The sequence below is a fragment of the Coccinella septempunctata genome, chromosome 8 (genome assembly GCF_907165205.1).
Source record: "Coccinella septempunctata chromosome 8, icCocSept1.1, whole genome shotgun sequence".
In the NCBI taxonomy this organism is placed as follows: domain Eukaryota; kingdom Metazoa; phylum Arthropoda; class Insecta; order Coleoptera; family Coccinellidae; genus Coccinella; species Coccinella septempunctata.
This window is the reverse complement of record NC_058196.1, coordinates 10,377,756-10,394,803: the sequence shown is the minus strand read 5'-3', so window position 1 is coordinate 10,394,803 and position 17,048 is coordinate 10,377,756. Positions and strand designations below refer to the sequence as shown.

Genomic DNA, 17,048 nt, shown 5'->3' with positions numbered 1-17,048 from the left:
AGAGATTTGCAATGATTCTTGAAAATTCTTGTATACGCGGAATCTTTGATTCGTACAAACATTTTAACAGTATATTCTTGAGGTCAAAAAAAACATTTTTTTCCTGAACCATTTTTTCCGAATCGGCTCGGTTTAAAAGATACAGGCTGATGAAAAAAATTTTCTCTCACTAAAGGTTTTATCGAATGAAATGAATTTCGCAATATAGTTTATCATTTATTTGATGAATCTCTTTTAAACACAAAATATCACCTACATCTCCAGTTTTTCCATTATGACCATTACGTACCATGAACTGATTTGACTGATTGCAATTCTGTTTGAAAGAACCATATATGTGTAGTGTCAAAGATTCTGCTTTTATTCTGAAGGGAATCTTGTTTCTCTATGGCTCATTATGAAAACTCAAAATGGCTATATCTTTTTATCAGGGCTGAATCGAAAAAAATGGTATAAAAAAATGTTTCTTTTCACCTCGATAATATATTGTTTAAATATTTGTAAGAGTCACAGATTCATCCTGTATAGACCGACTGAATTTTTGTTGTTCACAAAACCTGATATATAAGTATTAACTTCATAACAATCGCCTAATTTCTCTTAAATTCTTTACAGACCATCAATATTCCAAAAGAAAATATTGAGGATCCTCAGAAAACCGATCTTCATGTGGCTGTCGAAACGGGAAATTTGGAGAAAGTCCTGTTTTTATTACGAAAAGGAGCTAATGTCAATGCCACTGACTCGAAAAAGGTTACCCCCCTCCACCTGGCTATACAATTTAGGCATCTCCATCTGGTTGAAACCCTGGTGACTAATGGTGCCAATGTTGAAGCAGAAACATGCGACGGTTCCAAGCCTATCCACATGGTGAATGATAGCAGTGAAAAGAGAAAAGAATGCATTGAAGAACTTCTCAAATATAACGTCGACTTAGATGCCTTTGATATAAGGGGGAACACCCTGCTGCTGCTGATGGCTAAAAAATGGCCTAGTCCTGAATTGATCAGGCTACTTCTAGATAACACCAGCGATGCCAGCAACATCGATTTCAAACTGAACAATTGTCTGCATTGCCTAGCGATGCTGACGAATGTGAAACCGGAGATTTACAAAGAAGCAACATATATCCTCACAGAACGTGGCATAGACGTAAACGCGATAAACATGGCCAGCGAGACGCCTTTGCACAAAGCAGTCTCCTATGGGAACCTGCCAATGGCAGCTTGTCTTCTGTGACATGGGGCAAGATTGGACATGCTGAACAAGCAGAATTTGAATCCGTTCGAGCTGGCCATCAAGAGAGGAAATTCGAAAATGAAATTATTGATCATGAAATACGCCTTCATCCATACACTGAATGGAATTCCTATTCCTGAGAAGATCCATCAGGATATCTACTCTGACGATGAGCTGAGATGTCTGTGGCATGGTCTCGATAAGGATTTATTTCATTTCGAGAACTCCGTCAGATTTGATGGGAGATTCCCATTTACACCTTTCCAAATACTGAGTGGCCGAGTTTATATGTATCCGACGCTTATCTCGTCTCTTGATCCTTCTACAGCGATGGTTGGCGAACCACGATCAGCCTTCTTCGACGAGGTTTTGGAAACCTGGGAGCTTACAGTCAGGAGAATTATAGATATATATTCAGAAAGGAAGGATTTCACCACAATCGGTTTACCAATTATTCGACCAAAGTCCCATATGAGAGGATTGTAAATAATAATTGTGTTTATATTAATGTATATATCGATTTAAAGAATGCTTTTTTTCTGTTAATAAATTCATCGTTAAAATACACTGCGTAAAAAATTAATGCACATCCTGAAAATCCCAATTCTAATGAAAGTTAACTGTACATTGACTTTATTTATAACTTATTTTTTAAGTTCTCTCGGGAAGGTTTTGAACGAAACAAGATACATTAAATGGAAGAAAAATTCAGGATTTCACCGAGTGAGTGTCCTCGCTGGTATCTTGTCCGTGGTCTGTTTCATCATCGGATACAGGAGCAGGATTGGCAAAAAAAGGTAAATACCTTTTTCTGCCAATCCTGCTCCTGTATCCGATGATGAAACAGACCCCGGACAAGATACCAGCGAGGACACTCACCCCTAAACCGGTACCGACAGTCAAACCGAGGGTGTCGGAAGGCATTTCGCCAATTTCGAACGTGTGCCAATCGACCACATTAACTACATACATGGCCACATACCACCGGCAGGCTGAAAATCCGAGAAAGCTTTCTCGAAGACCATAACTCCGAACGGGCACGACGGGTCATATGAGTTTTAGAGGTAAACGCACACAATATGAGGATACGACAATTAGCTGCTGACAAACAAATAGATGTATCTCGTGGAAACGTACATCGCCCGGCCTTGTGAAGGTAAGTAGAGTCCGTCCGTTTTTGACGATGTCTTGAAGCAAGACAGTGAAAGGTGGAGTGGAAGGAACGGATGAGAGATTGAATTCTGTGAGGATATCCGAAGATTTGTGGCTGTTATCAGCTTGGTCGCCTGCCGATACTGCCTTTGAGTTTCCTTTTCGATGGAAGCTACCTTGACGTCTATTTTTAACCGGAGGAAAATGTTATACCTTGTAGGTTATCACGAGTGCAGCTTATCGAAAATGTGTTTATATTCATTATTATTTCATACGACCAACTTAGGATGACCTGAAGGAAGAATAACAATAAGGAAAAAAGGATTGAAACATTTCGATAAGAATTAAGGGTTCATATTTTTCAAAGTGTGTTAGAACGTTTCAGGGTAAAAATGTTAGGAGCAAAGTCAGGGTTTTTTGCTTGTTCAAAGTCAAAACCCCATCCAGATACTGCGCTGTTTGATCCCTTCAAAAATCCCAATATTTATAAAATTACGGATCCAATCAAGTTAAAAATACAGGATACCTAATTACAAATGCCCTCTCCTTGCATGTCACTGTGCATTTAGAAAGTTTCGCACAACAGTTCCATAAATATATTTCTGATAAAAATTCTCGGAATAATTTCAATTTAAGAAAAACATTCCTTATTGCCCCCTTCCTAATCTCAATTCAAATTAACCGAAAAGTTAAGTCCCATCCCAAAATTATTACAGGGCCGTTATACCCAGTTTCGCACAACAGTTCCATAAATATATTCCTGATAAAAATTCTCGGAATAATTTCAATTCAAGAAAAACATTCCTTAATGCCCCCTTCCTAATCTCAATTCAAATTAACCGAAAAGTTAAGTCCCATTCCAAAATTATTACAGGGCCGTTATACCCAGTTTCGCACAACAGTTCCATAAATATATTTCTGATAAAAATTCTCGGAATAATTTCAATTTAAGAAAAACATTCCTTATTGCCCCCTTCCTAATCTCAATTCAAATTAACCGAAAAGTTAAGTCCCATCCCAAAATTGTTACAGGGCCGTTATACCCAGTTTCGCACAACAGTTCCATAAATATATTCCTGATAAAAATTCTCGGAATAATTTCAATTCAAGAAAAACATTCCTTAATGCCCCCTTCCTAATCTCAATTCAAATTAACCGAAAAGTTAAGTCCCATCCCAAAATTATTACAGGGCCGTTATACCCAGTTTCGCACAACAGTCCCATAAATATATTTGTGATAAAAATTCTCGGAATAATTTCAATTCAAGAAAAACATTCCTTAATGCCCCCTTCCTAATCTCAATTCAAATTAACCGAAAAGTTAAGTCCCATCCCAAAATTATTACAGGATCGTTATCCCCAATTGGCAAATAAACATTAACTGTCATTTGTCAGGTAGTTTGAGATTTTGAAAGGGGGCAGAAATTTCGGTGGTCATCTTACGGTTCTCAGAAAAAAATTACGTACCTAGCCATTCCTACGAGTATATAAATGAACGTAAATGGGTGTCTTTGTACAGTTGTGCTTCGTTTTTCAATCGTGTCAGTACAGTTAAAATTTTTAATCTACAGTGTGTTTAAAACCTGAAATATGTCGCGAAGAGAGAATAAAACAAGACACCACAATTCTCGCAAAATGGTAAGTGCATAAAAGTTTTCTGTAGAGAGATTTGCAATGATTCTTGAAAATTCTTGTATACGCGGAATCTTTGATTCGTACAAACATTTTAACGGTATATTCTTGAGGTCAAAAAAAACATTTTTTTCCTGAACCATTTTTTCCGAATCGGCTCGGTTTAAAAGATACAGGCTGATGAAAAAAATTTTCTCTCACTAAAGGTTTTATCGAATGAAATGAATTTCGCAATATAGTTTATCATTTATTTGATGAATCTTTTTTAAACACAAAATATCACCTACATCTCCAGTTTTTCCATTATGACCATTACGTACCATGAACTGATTTGACTGATTGCAATTCTGTTTGAAAGAACCATATATGTGTAGTGTCAAAGATTCTGCTTTTATTCTGAAGGGAATCTTGTTTCTCTATGGCTCATTATGAAAACTCAAAATGGCTATATCTTTTTATCAGGGCTGAATCGAAAAAAATGGTATAAAAAAATGTTTCTTTTCACCTCGATAATATATTGTTTAAATATTTGTAAGAGTCACAGATTCATCCTGTATAGACCGACTGAATTTTTGTTGTTCACAAAACCTGATATATAAGTATTAACTTCATAACAATCGCCTAATTTCTCTTAAATTCTTTACAGACCATCAATATTCCAAAAGAAAATATTGAGGATCCTCAGAAAACCGATCTTCATGTGGCTGTCGAAACGGGAAATTTGGAGAAAGTCCTGTTTTTATTACGAAAAGGAGCTAATGTCAATGCCACTGACTCGAAAAAGGTTACCCCCCTCCACCTGGCTATACAATTTAGGCATCTCCATCTGGTTGAAACCCTGGTGACTAATGGTGCCAATGTTGAAGCAGAAACATGTGAAGGTTCCAAGCCTATCCACATGGTGAATGATAGCAGTGAAAAGAGAAAAGAATGCATTGAAGAACTTCTCAAATATAACGTCGACTTAGATGCCATTGATATAAGGGGGAACACCCTGCTGCTGCTGATGGCTAAAAAATGGCCTAGTCCTGAATTGATCAGGCTACTTCTAGATAACACCAGCGATGCCAGCAACACCGATTTCAAACTGAACAATTGTCTGCATTGCCTAGCGATGCTGACGAATGTGAAACCGGAGATTTACAAAGAAGCAACATATATCCTCACAGAACGTGGCATAGACGTAAACGCGATAAACATGGCCAGCGAGACGCCTTTGCACAAAGCAGTCTCCTATGGGAACCTGCCAATGGCAGCTTGTCTTCTGCGACATGGGGCAAGATTGGACATGCTGAACAAGCAGAATTTGAATCCGTTCGAGCTGGCCATCAAGAGAGGAAATTCGAAAATGAAATTATTGATCATGAAATACGCCTTCATCCATACACTGAATGGAATTCCTATTCCTGAGAAGATCCATCAGGATATCTACTCTGACGATGAGCTGAGATGTCTGTGGCATCGTCTCGATAAGGATTTAATTCATTTCGAGAACTCCGTCAGATTTGATGGGAGATTCCCATTTACACCTTTCCAAATACTGAGTGGCCGAGTTTATATGTATCCGACGCTTATCTCGTCTCTTGATCCTTCTACAGCGATGGTTGGCGAACCACGATCAGCCTTCTTCGACGAGGTTTTGGAAACCTGGGAGCTTACAGTCAGGAGAATTATAGATATATATTCAGAAAGGAAGGATTTCACCACAATCGGTTTACCAATTATTCGACCAAAGTCCCATATGAGAGGATTGTAAATAATAATTGTGTTTATATTAATGTATATATCGATTTAAAGAATGCTTTTTTTCTGTTAATAAATTCATCGTTAAAATACACTGCGTAAAAAATTAATGCACATCCTGAAAATCCCAATTCTAATGAAAGTTAACTGTACATTGACTTTATTTATAACTTATTTTTTAAGTTCTCTCGGGAAGGTTTTGAACGAAACAAGACACATTAAATGGAAGAAAAATTCAGGATTTCACCGAGTGAGTGTCCTCGCTGGTATCTTGTCCGGGGTCTGTTTCATCATCGGATACAGGAGCAGGATTGGCAAAAAAAGGTAAATAAAATTGTATACGTGACAATAATCGGCCGACTGCCACTCCCGTTCAAGTTAAAGATTCCGTATTCTATACAATTTTATTTACCTTTTTCTGCCAATCCTGCTCCTGTATCCGATGATGAAACAGACCCCGGACAAGATACCAGCGAGGACACTCACCCCTAAACCGGTACCGACAGTCAAACCGAGGGTGTCGGAAGGCATTTCGCCAATTTCGAACGTGTGCCAATCGACCACATTAACTACATACATGGCCACATACCACCGGCAGGCTGAAAATCCGAGAAAGCTTTCTCGAAGACCATACCTCCGAACGGGCACTACGGGTCATATGAGTTTTAGAGGTAAACGCACACAATATGAGGATACGACAATTAGCTGCTGACAAACAAATAGATGTATCTCGTGGAAACGTACATCGCCCGGCCTTGTGAAGGTAAGTAGAGTCCGTCCGTTTTTGACGATGTCTTGAAGCAAGACAGTGAAAGGTGGAGTGGAAGGAACGGATGAGAGATTGAATTCTGTGAGGATATCCGAAGATTTGTGGCTGTTATCAGCTTGGTCGCCTGCCGATACTGCCTTTGAGTTTCCTTTTCGATGGAAGCTACCTTGACGTCTATTTTTAACCGGAGGAAAATGTTATACCTTGTAGGTTATCACGAGTGCAGCTTATCGAAAATGTGTTTATATTCATTATTATTTCATACGACCAACTTAGGATGACCTGAAGGAAGAATAACAATAAGGAAAAAAGGATTGAAACATTTCGATAAGAATTAAGGGTTCATATTTTTCAAAGTGTGTTAGAACGTTTCAGGGTAAAAATGTTAGGAGCAAAGTCAGGGTTTTTTGCTTGTTCAAAGTCAAAACCCCATCCAGATACTGCGCTGTTTGATCCCTTCAAAAATCCCAATATTTATAAAATTACGGATCCAATCAAGTTAAAAATACAGGAAACCTAATTACAAATGCCCTCTCCTTGCATGTCACTGTGCATTTAGAAAGTTTCGCACAACAGTTCCATAAATATATTTCTGATAAAAATTCTCGGAATAATTTCAATTTAAGAAAAACATTCCTTATTGCTCCCTTCCTAATCTCAATTCAAATTAACCGAAAAGTTAAGTCCCATCCCAAAATTATTACAGGGCCGTTATACCCAGTTTCGCACAACAGTTCCATAAATATATTTCTGATAAAAATTCTCGGAATAATTTCAATTTAAGAAAAACATTCCTTATTGCCCCCTTCCTAATCTCAATTCAAATTAACCGAAAAGTTAAGTCCCATCCCAAAATTATTACAGGGCCGTTATACCCAGTTTCGCACAACAGTTCCATAAATATATTCCTGATAAAAATTCTCGGAATAATTTCAATTCAAGAAAAACATTCCTTAATGCCCCCTTCCTAATCTCAATTCAAATTAACCGAAAAGTTAAGTCCCATCCCAAAATTATTACAGGGCCGTTATACCCAGTTTCGCACAACAGTTCCATAAATATATTTCTGATAAAAATTCTCGGAATAATTTCAATTTAAGAAAAACATTCCTTATTGCCCCCTTCCTAATCTCAATTCAAATTAACCGAAAAGTTAAGTCCCATCCCAAAATTATTACAGGGCCGTTATACCCAGTTTCGCACAACAGTTCCATAAATATATTCCTGATAAAAATTCTCGGAATAATTTCAATTCAAGAAAAACATTCCTTAATGCCCCCTTCCTAATCTCAATTCAAATTAACCGAAAAGTTAAGTCCCATCCCAAAATTATTACAGGGCCGTTATACCCAGTTTCGCACAACAGTTCCATAAATATATTTGTGTTAAAAATTCTCGGAATAATTTCAATTCAAGAAAAACATTCCTTAATGCCCCCTTCCTAATCTCAATTCAAATTAACCGAAAAGTTAAGTCCCATCCCAAAATTATTACAGGGTCGTTATCCCCAATTGGCAAATAAACATTAACTGTCATTTGTCAGGTAGTTTGAGATTTTGAAAGGGGGCAGAAATTTCGGTGGTCATCTTACGGTTCTCAGAAAAAAATTACGTACCTAGCCATTCCTACGAGTATATAAATGAACGTAAATGGGTGTCTTTGTACAGTTGTGCTTCGTTTTTCAATCGTGTCAGTACAGTTAAAATTTTTAATCTACAGTGTGTTTAAAATCTGAAATATGTCGCGAAGAGAGAATAAAACAAGACACCACAATTCTCGCAAAATGGTAAGTGCATAAAAGTAAAGAGATTTGCAATGATTCTTGAAAATTCTTGTATACGCGGAATCTTTGATTCGTACAAACATTTTAACAGTATATTCTTGAGGTCAAAAAAAACATTTTTTTCCTGAAGAATTTTTTCCGAATCGGCTCGGTTTAAAAGATACAGGCTGATGAAAAAAATTTTCTCTCACTGAAGGTTTTATCGAATGAAATGAATTTCGCAATATAGTTTATCATTTATTTGATGAATCTTTTTTAAACACAAAATATCACCTACATCTCCAGTTTTTCCATTATGACCATTACGTACCATGAACTGATTTGACTGATTGCAATTCTGTTTGAAAGAACCATATATGTGTAGTGTCAAAGATTCTGCTTTTATTCTGAAGGGAATCTTGTTTCTCTATGGCTCATTATGAAAACTCAAAATGGCTATATCTTTTTATCAGGGCTGAATCGAAAAAAATGGTATAAAAAAATGTTTCTTTTCACCTCGATAATATATTGTTTAAATATTTGTAAGAGTCACAGATTCATCCTGTATAGACCGACTGAATTTTTGTTGTTCACAAAACCTGATATATAAGTATTAACTTCATAACAATCGCCTAATTTCTCTTAAATTCTTTACAGACCATCAATATTCCAAAAGAAAATATTGAGGATCCTCAGAAAACCGATCTTCATGTGGCTGTCGAAACGGGAAATTTGGAGGAAGTCCTGTTTTTATTACGAAAAGGAGCTAATGTCAATGCCACTGACTCGAAAAAGGTTACCCCCCTCCACCTGGCTATACAATTTAGGCATCTCCATCTGGTTGAAACCCTGGTGACTAATGGTGCCAATGTTGAAGCAGAAACATGCGACGGTTCCAAGCCTATCCACATGGTGAATGATAGCAGTGAAAAGAGAAAAGAATGCATTGAAGAACTTCTCAAATATAACGTCGACTTAGATGCCATTGATATAAGGGGGAACACCCTGCTGCTGCTGATGGCTAAAAAATGGCCTAGTCCTGAATTGATCAGGCTACTTCTAGATAACACCAGCGATGCCAGCAACACCGATTTCAAACTGAACAATTGTCTGCATTGCCTAGCGATGCTGACGAATGTGAAACCGGAGATTTACAAAGAAGCAACATATATCCTCACAGAACGTGGCATAGACGTAAACGCGATAAACATGGCCAGCGAGACGCCTTTGCACAAAGCAGTCTCCTATGGGAACCTGCCAATGGCAGCTTGTCTTCTGCGACATGGGGCAAGATTGGACATGCTGAACAAGCAGAATTTGAATCCGTTCGAGCTGGCCATCAAGAGAGGAAATTCGAAAATGAAATTATTGATCATGACATACGCCTTCATCCATACACTGAATGGAATTCCTATTCCTGAGAAGATCCATCAGGATATCTACTCTGACGATGAGCTGAGATGTCTGTGGCATCGTCTCGATAAGGATTTAATTCATTTCGAGAACTCCGTCAGATTTGATGGGAGATTCCCATTTACACCTTTCCAAATACTGAGTGGCCGAGTTTATATGTATCCGACGCTTATCTCGTCTCTTGATCCTTCTACAGCGATGGTTGGCGAACCACGATCAGCCTTCTTCGACGAGGTTTTGGAAACCTGGGAGCTTACAGTCAGGAGAATTAAAGATATATATTCAGAAAGGAAGGATTTCACCACAATCGGTTTACCAATTATTCGACCAAAGTCCCATATGAGAGGATTGTAAATAATAATTGTGTTTATATTAATGTATATATCGATTTAAAGAATGCTTTTTTTCTGTTAATAAATTCATCGTTAAAATACACTGCGTAAAAAATTAATGCACATCCTGAAAATCCTGGTGGTGTGCTATAACCCTTGGGGCAGAGAATAAGAGATACCGCACGTAGTCAGTGAGATCCCGTAGTTGCGTTAAAAATAGACATTTTCTTCGCTGTCAATCATGGCGTGCTATAACCCTTGGGGCAGCGAATAAAAGTCTCGAACAGACCCGCCCTTATTGTGTTTCATTCCCGGAGAAATACAACTACACACCGATACCGTATAGCAAGTCCTTAGCATTCGTCAGTTCTGGTTGGCGCATTTTTATTGAACCGTTAATTTTTCACTACACCCGGTATAAATTTCATAAAGTGCTCGTGACCGGATAAGATTTCCCGAATGTATTTTCACTGATAGAATCACTCATATTTTATATCACACATATCTCCCTTGTACATATAATTAGTTTCCGAAGTTGTGAATAAACTTTTACATAGTTCGATTTTGACTTCTTCGTTGTCGCTACTACCCTAGACAACACCGAGCTCTGTCTCTGGCTAGCAGCTACTCTGGTAGGTTTGCTATTCTTCCTATTGAAAAGAATAGCTGGCGCTCGAGATTAAGGCTTCTCCGAGAAACGTGCGTTACAAAATGGCGCCCGAGCAGGGACCGTGCAAAATCTAGTAGGAAACAGCAGGGACTGTGCAAAATCCAGTAGGAAACAACAGAGGTGAGAAACATTAACCGGACAGTGAGTGAATTCCCGAAACAGTGAGTAAAACCTAAGAACAGTGAGTAACTATTTCTTGAGCCGAGAACTGTGAAAAATAAACTTGATCTGTGTTTTATTACCTGCCACTCTGTATTGAACTGTTATACTGTGAATTGAATTGGACTATATTCTGAAAATTTTCCTATTGTTGAAACCTATTGGAAATAATTTAAATAATTTGTGATTATTCTTTTTGCCGATTACTTTATTGAGTTATTGAAAACTGAACTGTTGTTGCGCCGTTATATTAGTGAAAATTATTTCCGATTTCTTATTATTTCTGATTTATTGAATTGAACTGTTTTAATTTTGTATTGAAGGTGAGTGAATTTCCGGACATTGAAAATTTAACATCACGATTGGTAAAATTTAATAGGTTTGATTTACCTATCAGTTTAATAGTGAATCACCTATTACCCTATTGATAACTTGTCTACCTGCTTTTATTTTCTTTTGACCTGTACTGTTGAAACTTACCAATTATTGCTGATTTTTCTGAAACCTATTGCGATTTATTTTCTGGATATTGGACTTGAAAAACTGTTTGGAATTTAACCTGTGCGTTCTGGTGCGATTCGAATTTCGGGACATTTTCCGGACTATACGAAACAGCTTGCGAGTGTGTGCGGTATTTCGCGAATATTTTCGGACTTTAGTGGGACTGATTGAAATTTTTTTTTTCGAGTAACGTCGGACTTGTAAAATTTTTGGTGTGATACATCGGGACTTAGATTATTTTGGTGCGCCGTGATTTGAACTTAGATTTTTTTTTCTGATACACCGGGACTTAGACTTTATTTTTTTTTTTTTTGGGGTTACACCGATACCCACTTCGAACTTAAGCGAATAGGTTGGCTAACGATTAACTTACCGGGTTGGACTTGGAACTTGAACAGATTGTGAAGGACATACCGAGTGTGAAAGATTGGTGCGTTCTGAATCGGACTTAAGTGAAAATAATATGTCGAACATGGATGTAAACCGGTTACTCAGTGATGAACTTACATACGAATTACAACTGAGAGGACAATCGATACCGGGTACTGTGATGACTAAACGGAGTCTACTACGACAAGTACTTCAGTCTAATGAACCTCTATTACCCCCAACGTCATTAAATCCCGCCTCGGAGATTGAGATTTGTCAAAATAAACTCACCGATTTAGTGGAATCCCTTCAGAACTTCAATCATGAGAATGCGGCTAACGAATTTTCGCGAATTTACACCCGATTGATACACATACAAGGAAGGCTGGACTTTATTGTTACTGCAGACACAACACAGTTACATCTAGTTGGACAAATGAGGGCAACTACAGCTAAGGCGTTGGAAACACTAGAGGAGCTACGTAAAAGGAGCAATCGTGAACAGCTGCAGACATCTAACCGACATCAGAAGTCTCTCTTAGATGTGGAGGTGCCCAGTTCACCTGGAGTGTCACCGATCCAACCGGAACGGATTTCAGGGCTCCGAGAGCCATCGCTTATCGACTTGGGAGATGGTGTCGATCCTCCTGTAGCGGTCGATGTCTCACATACTGGAACACCTGTAAGGAATCCAACATTAGAAGAGGTCATGAATGAGACACGACAGACATGTAGAGCATTACTGCGACAGTTACCAGCGATACCTCTCACGCAGTCACAGGACTGTAGAACAACAACACCTGAGGGTCTGACACAGGGTAGATGGATTAATTCTACCCGAAGGGTGTCTTTTCCACACTTACCTGCACCGTGGATAAGTCCTGACCGACCAATTGTCACTACACCTGCCAGATCAGAACCGGAGTCCCGATCAACAATACCAACTATCCCGGTACACAAATGGAACATTTCCTTTGATGGCACTGGAAGTGTGACCGGATTTCTTGAAGAGGTGGAGAGGCTGGCTGAATCCCGTAAAGTGTCCCTGGAACAAGTTTTCGAATTAGTTTATGAATTACTACGGAAAGATGCAAGGGATTGGTTTATTCCCAGGAGAGGTACTTTCGAGGATTGGGAAGATTTCAGCAACCAACTGAAAGAAGCATTTCTGCCTGTCAACTATGAGGAGAATCTGTTGGAAGAAATAAAAAGACGAACACAAGGACCTGAAGAAAAGTTGCTCCTATATGTTACCCGGATGCAGAACTTATTCCAGAAACTCACCTATACAAAACCATCCGAAGTGGAGCAGATCCGACTCATCCGACAGAGGTTGATTCCGCCCTTACAGCAGGCCTTGGCCTTCCAGGAGACCAAGACGTATGATGAACTTCTCCGTAAAGGAAAAGTTTTTGAACTCGTCCAATGGCAGATGAACCAGTACACCCGGCCACCCTCAAAACCAGGTTTCGTGGAGGAACCTCACCTGACGTACACTCCCCGTCAACTGAACCGATATCAGGCGAGTTTTTCTGTGGATACCGGAGAACAGGTTCATCAAACAACTGATCACAGGGAATCAGCCCCGCCGACGCAAGCCAACCGGACACGACTTTCTCCGCAGGGAGAAAGCCGTCCAAAGTCACACCGATCCAGAGAGTCAATGGTCCAGCAACAGAAATCACACCGTCCGACTTCTGGAGACAGGTCCGAAGGTAGATCCGGAAATCCAACACCGCCGCCCCGCCGTCCAGCCGAAAATAGCCACGCTGACCGGACCCAATCATCATCAGGGAGGAGAGTGTCATTCCAGACACAGTGTTTCCGATGTGGTGGGTATGGCCACATGCGTCGAGAATGTCGCAGGCCACCAAAAATATTCTGTTCGCGATGTCAGAGGGAAAACATTCTCTCACGAGACTGCCCGTGTTCGGAAAACTAAAGGGGAGATTGGAGACGGAGTCGACCACATCTCCCGGAATCTTGACTCCACTGACACCGACCACCTGTAATGATAACCGACCGTTAATAGAGGTCAAAATAGCCGGCGAACACTTCCGAGCACTGATAGATACAGGAGCGACCAGGAGTTTTTGCAGTCAAGCCGTTTCCGATCGGTGTGAAAGTAAAGGAATCACAGGACAAACAATGCACAACAGTTTTGCAGTAATAGCGAACGGAAAAACCACCGTCACGCCGAAACTGTACACCACCACCGTGCAAATTTCCGACTACACACTGCCTGATTTGAAATTCTTACTGGTGCCAAGCTTACCGGTAGACATTATTCTGGGGATATTCTGTCGACTTTCAAGTTTTCCATTAACCTCAGTACCGCGGACTGTTACCTGGAAGGTCGACTGATTGCCAAACCAACACCGAAAATTCAAGAAGCTGTTGAGGTGCAGGGCCGGAGAAAATCCCTGAAAACACCTGCAGACAAGCCATCACCTAAACCGTTACCGTCCGTAGATTCCGTATACCTGGCCGAAATAGAAACAACCCACTGCAAATGGTACAACAAGAAGTTACAGGAGGTGGAAAAAGACCCAGCAAATTTTCCTGACTACGCCGTTGAAAATGGAAAACTGTTACGACATTTCTGGGACTCATCCGACTTCACAGAAGATGGAACCGGCCAACCCTGGAAACTCTGTGTACCGACCGAACAGCGAACAGAAGCACTGCAGGAAAACCACGACTCAGAACTAGCAGGTCACATGGGGATTGCCAAAACGATTGCACGGATAGCCAGAAATTATTACTGGCCAGGGATGTTTAGAGACATTGCGAAATACGTGAGGAACTGCACATCGTGCCAAAAGTACAAAGTTTCGCAACAGAAAACCCCTGGTAAGATGCAACCACACCGAATGGCGGATGCGCCGTTCAAAGAAGTATCCACGGACATAGTTGGACCATTGCCACGGTCAAAAAAGGGAAACTCCTACATCGTGGTAATGCAAGACCGGTTCACAAAGTGGGTAGAGTGTCGTCCGTTGCGGAAAGCCACCGCCAAAACTGTTTATTCGGCCCTCTACGAACAAGTCATCCTGAAATATGGTTGCCCAAAACTAGTAATATCCGACAATGGAGTACAATTTGACAGCAGACTATTCAAGAACAGTCTCCGAGAGCTAAATATCGCTCACCGTTTCACACCACCGTATACTCCTCAGTGCAACCCTGTAGAAAGAGCTAACCGTACCCTAAAGACCATGATAGCACAGTTTTGTGAAGCCGATCAACGAACCTGGGATGAAAAGATAGGAGAGTTAACGTTTGCCATCAACACCGCTAAACAGGAGTCTACTGGATTTACACCGGCATTTTTAAATTATGGAAGGGAACTAGAAGTCCCAAGGGCGATTTATTCGACAAACCCCCACAATAATGAAATGAACGGAGAATCCAACCGTACAGAAGAAGAAAACAGAGACATGACTTACCGTACTCAACAGATCAGACATCTCCAGGAGGCTTATGAGTTCGTTCGTACCAAACTGTACCGTGCTTTCCAGCAACAGGCTCACCACTACAATCTTCGACGAAGAGAAATCCGATACCATGTGGGAGATGCAGTTCTACGCCGGGACCGTCCTTTATCCTCGGCCGTTGACAGTTTCGCCGCCAAGTTGGCTCCGAAGTTTTCCGGACCGTTTACCGTTGTTAAAGTTGTTTCACCTGTCGTCTATGACCTGAAAGATACAGAGGGTAGAAAAATCACTAACATACACATTAAAGATTTAAAACCATTTCATGCATAATAATATTATTGACATGATCCGTTAACCGTTTTATAGAAATAACCTCTGAAAGGAGGAAATCCGTTATTTTTTTTTGTTACCGAATATATATTATTTTTCCGTTACCGAATATACATATGTATATAATTTTTCCGTTACCGATTATATTATTATTTTCCGTTTACCTGTTGATCTGAATAACTGTAGTTGCTCGGCCAACCAGAACCAGTGTTCCGTAAGACAAAAGGTGTCTAGTTAACATGTTTCAGATGGAACATTTACACCTGGGGGAGATCTTGGGAGAAGGCAGCTTTGGGCGTGTCTATAGAGGCCAACGACACGGCCAAGCAGTGGCGGTGAAAAGGACTATGTTGACTCACCACGCCATCCAGGAAGTCGACATACTCAGGTCCCTAGAACATACGAATATAATACCCCTGCAAGAGGCCATCATAGAGGGAGACTACCTTTTTATGGTAATGCCTCTGTGCGACGAGGACCTAAATGCCTTCCTGCGTCGAGAAGGGCCGAGGAACCAGCCGTCTCGGTTCTTCCGCGTGATGCGGCAGTTAGCAGCAGCCGTGACAGAGTGTCATCGTCGGCAAATAGTACACCGAGATATCAAGCCAGCCAACATCTTACGCCGCCGGTGCCGATTCCTGCTAGCAGATTTTGGGTTGGCCGAAACACTCACCACCGCCCAACCCCTGCTTACCGAGCCAGCAGGAACCATGGTGTACTGGGCACCGGAACAGCGCAGGCTAGAGCCGTATGACACGTCCGTCGACCTGTGGGCGTTGGGGTTAGTGGCCGTAGAGGTGGCGACCGGCCTACCGTGCCGTCAGGGTGAGGAGGAACAGCATTGGGCCTCATCCCTGGACGACAAATACCGTGCGGAGATGGAGCGGTTGAGATTCCCCGTCCGATGGTATATCGAAGGTTTGCTCCAGGATAACCCGTCCCACCGGAGACCTGCTGCACAGTGGGAGTGGCCTGGAACCGATACCGTCCTGTTAGTTGAAACCGTAGCTCAGCCACCCCCACTGATACCGGTGTCCACACTGAGACCAGCACCGCTCCCACCAATTGCTCCGTTAACGCCACCACCCCAACTGTCTCCCGTCCCACAGGAACCGCCAGCACCAGGGAAGACACTGATTTTGCCGTCAAGACTAGCATCCAAAATCCAGGCTCAACCGAACCCCCGTCTGTGGTCACCCAGTCTTCGGACTGAGGTCATCGCCCTGATCCCAACCACCGTCAAGGGCAAACGCCGGCTCCGGCTGAAGCTCAGGTTTCCCTCCGGCACTGCCCACCGTCTCTGGGTGCCAGTGGATTGAAACCGTAAGAATTATCTTCCTAAAAAAAAAAAAAAAAAAAAAAAGAGAAATTTGCGCCAGTCAAACCGTGTGTTCACCGTATAGAAATGAAAATACCAGGTAATAATGATCTTACCTCTTTTCAGAATACCGTCTGACGGCTGCAACATGAGCGACTCAGACTTTCTGGAACGACTGGACGAGGAGCTGGGTCTTGTCGAGCCATTAAAAGACCAGGAACC

The 17,048-nt window shown here is 40.9% G+C and overlaps 2 protein-coding genes across 2 annotated transcripts in view; one reads left to right on the top strand and one right to left on the bottom strand.

The window, feature by feature from the left end:
* Positions 1-17,048, bottom strand: part of LOC123318935 — a 537,083-nt gene that overhangs the window by 387,175 nt on the left and 132,860 nt on the right. The gene's annotated exons all lie outside the window — the stretch shown is intronic.
* Positions 15,748-16,827, top strand: LOC123318287 (cyclin-dependent kinase 1-like). Its single transcript, XM_044904906.1, has one exon. The coding sequence runs from the start codon at positions 15,748-15,750 to the stop codon at positions 16,825-16,827; it is 1,080 nt and encodes a 359-aa protein (XP_044760841.1).

Excerpts from the sequence above, each read along its gene's own strand:
- LOC123318287 (XM_044904906.1), top strand. The coding sequence starts at position 15,748 with ATGTTTCAGATGGAACATTTACACCTGGGGGAGATCTTGGGAGAAGGC.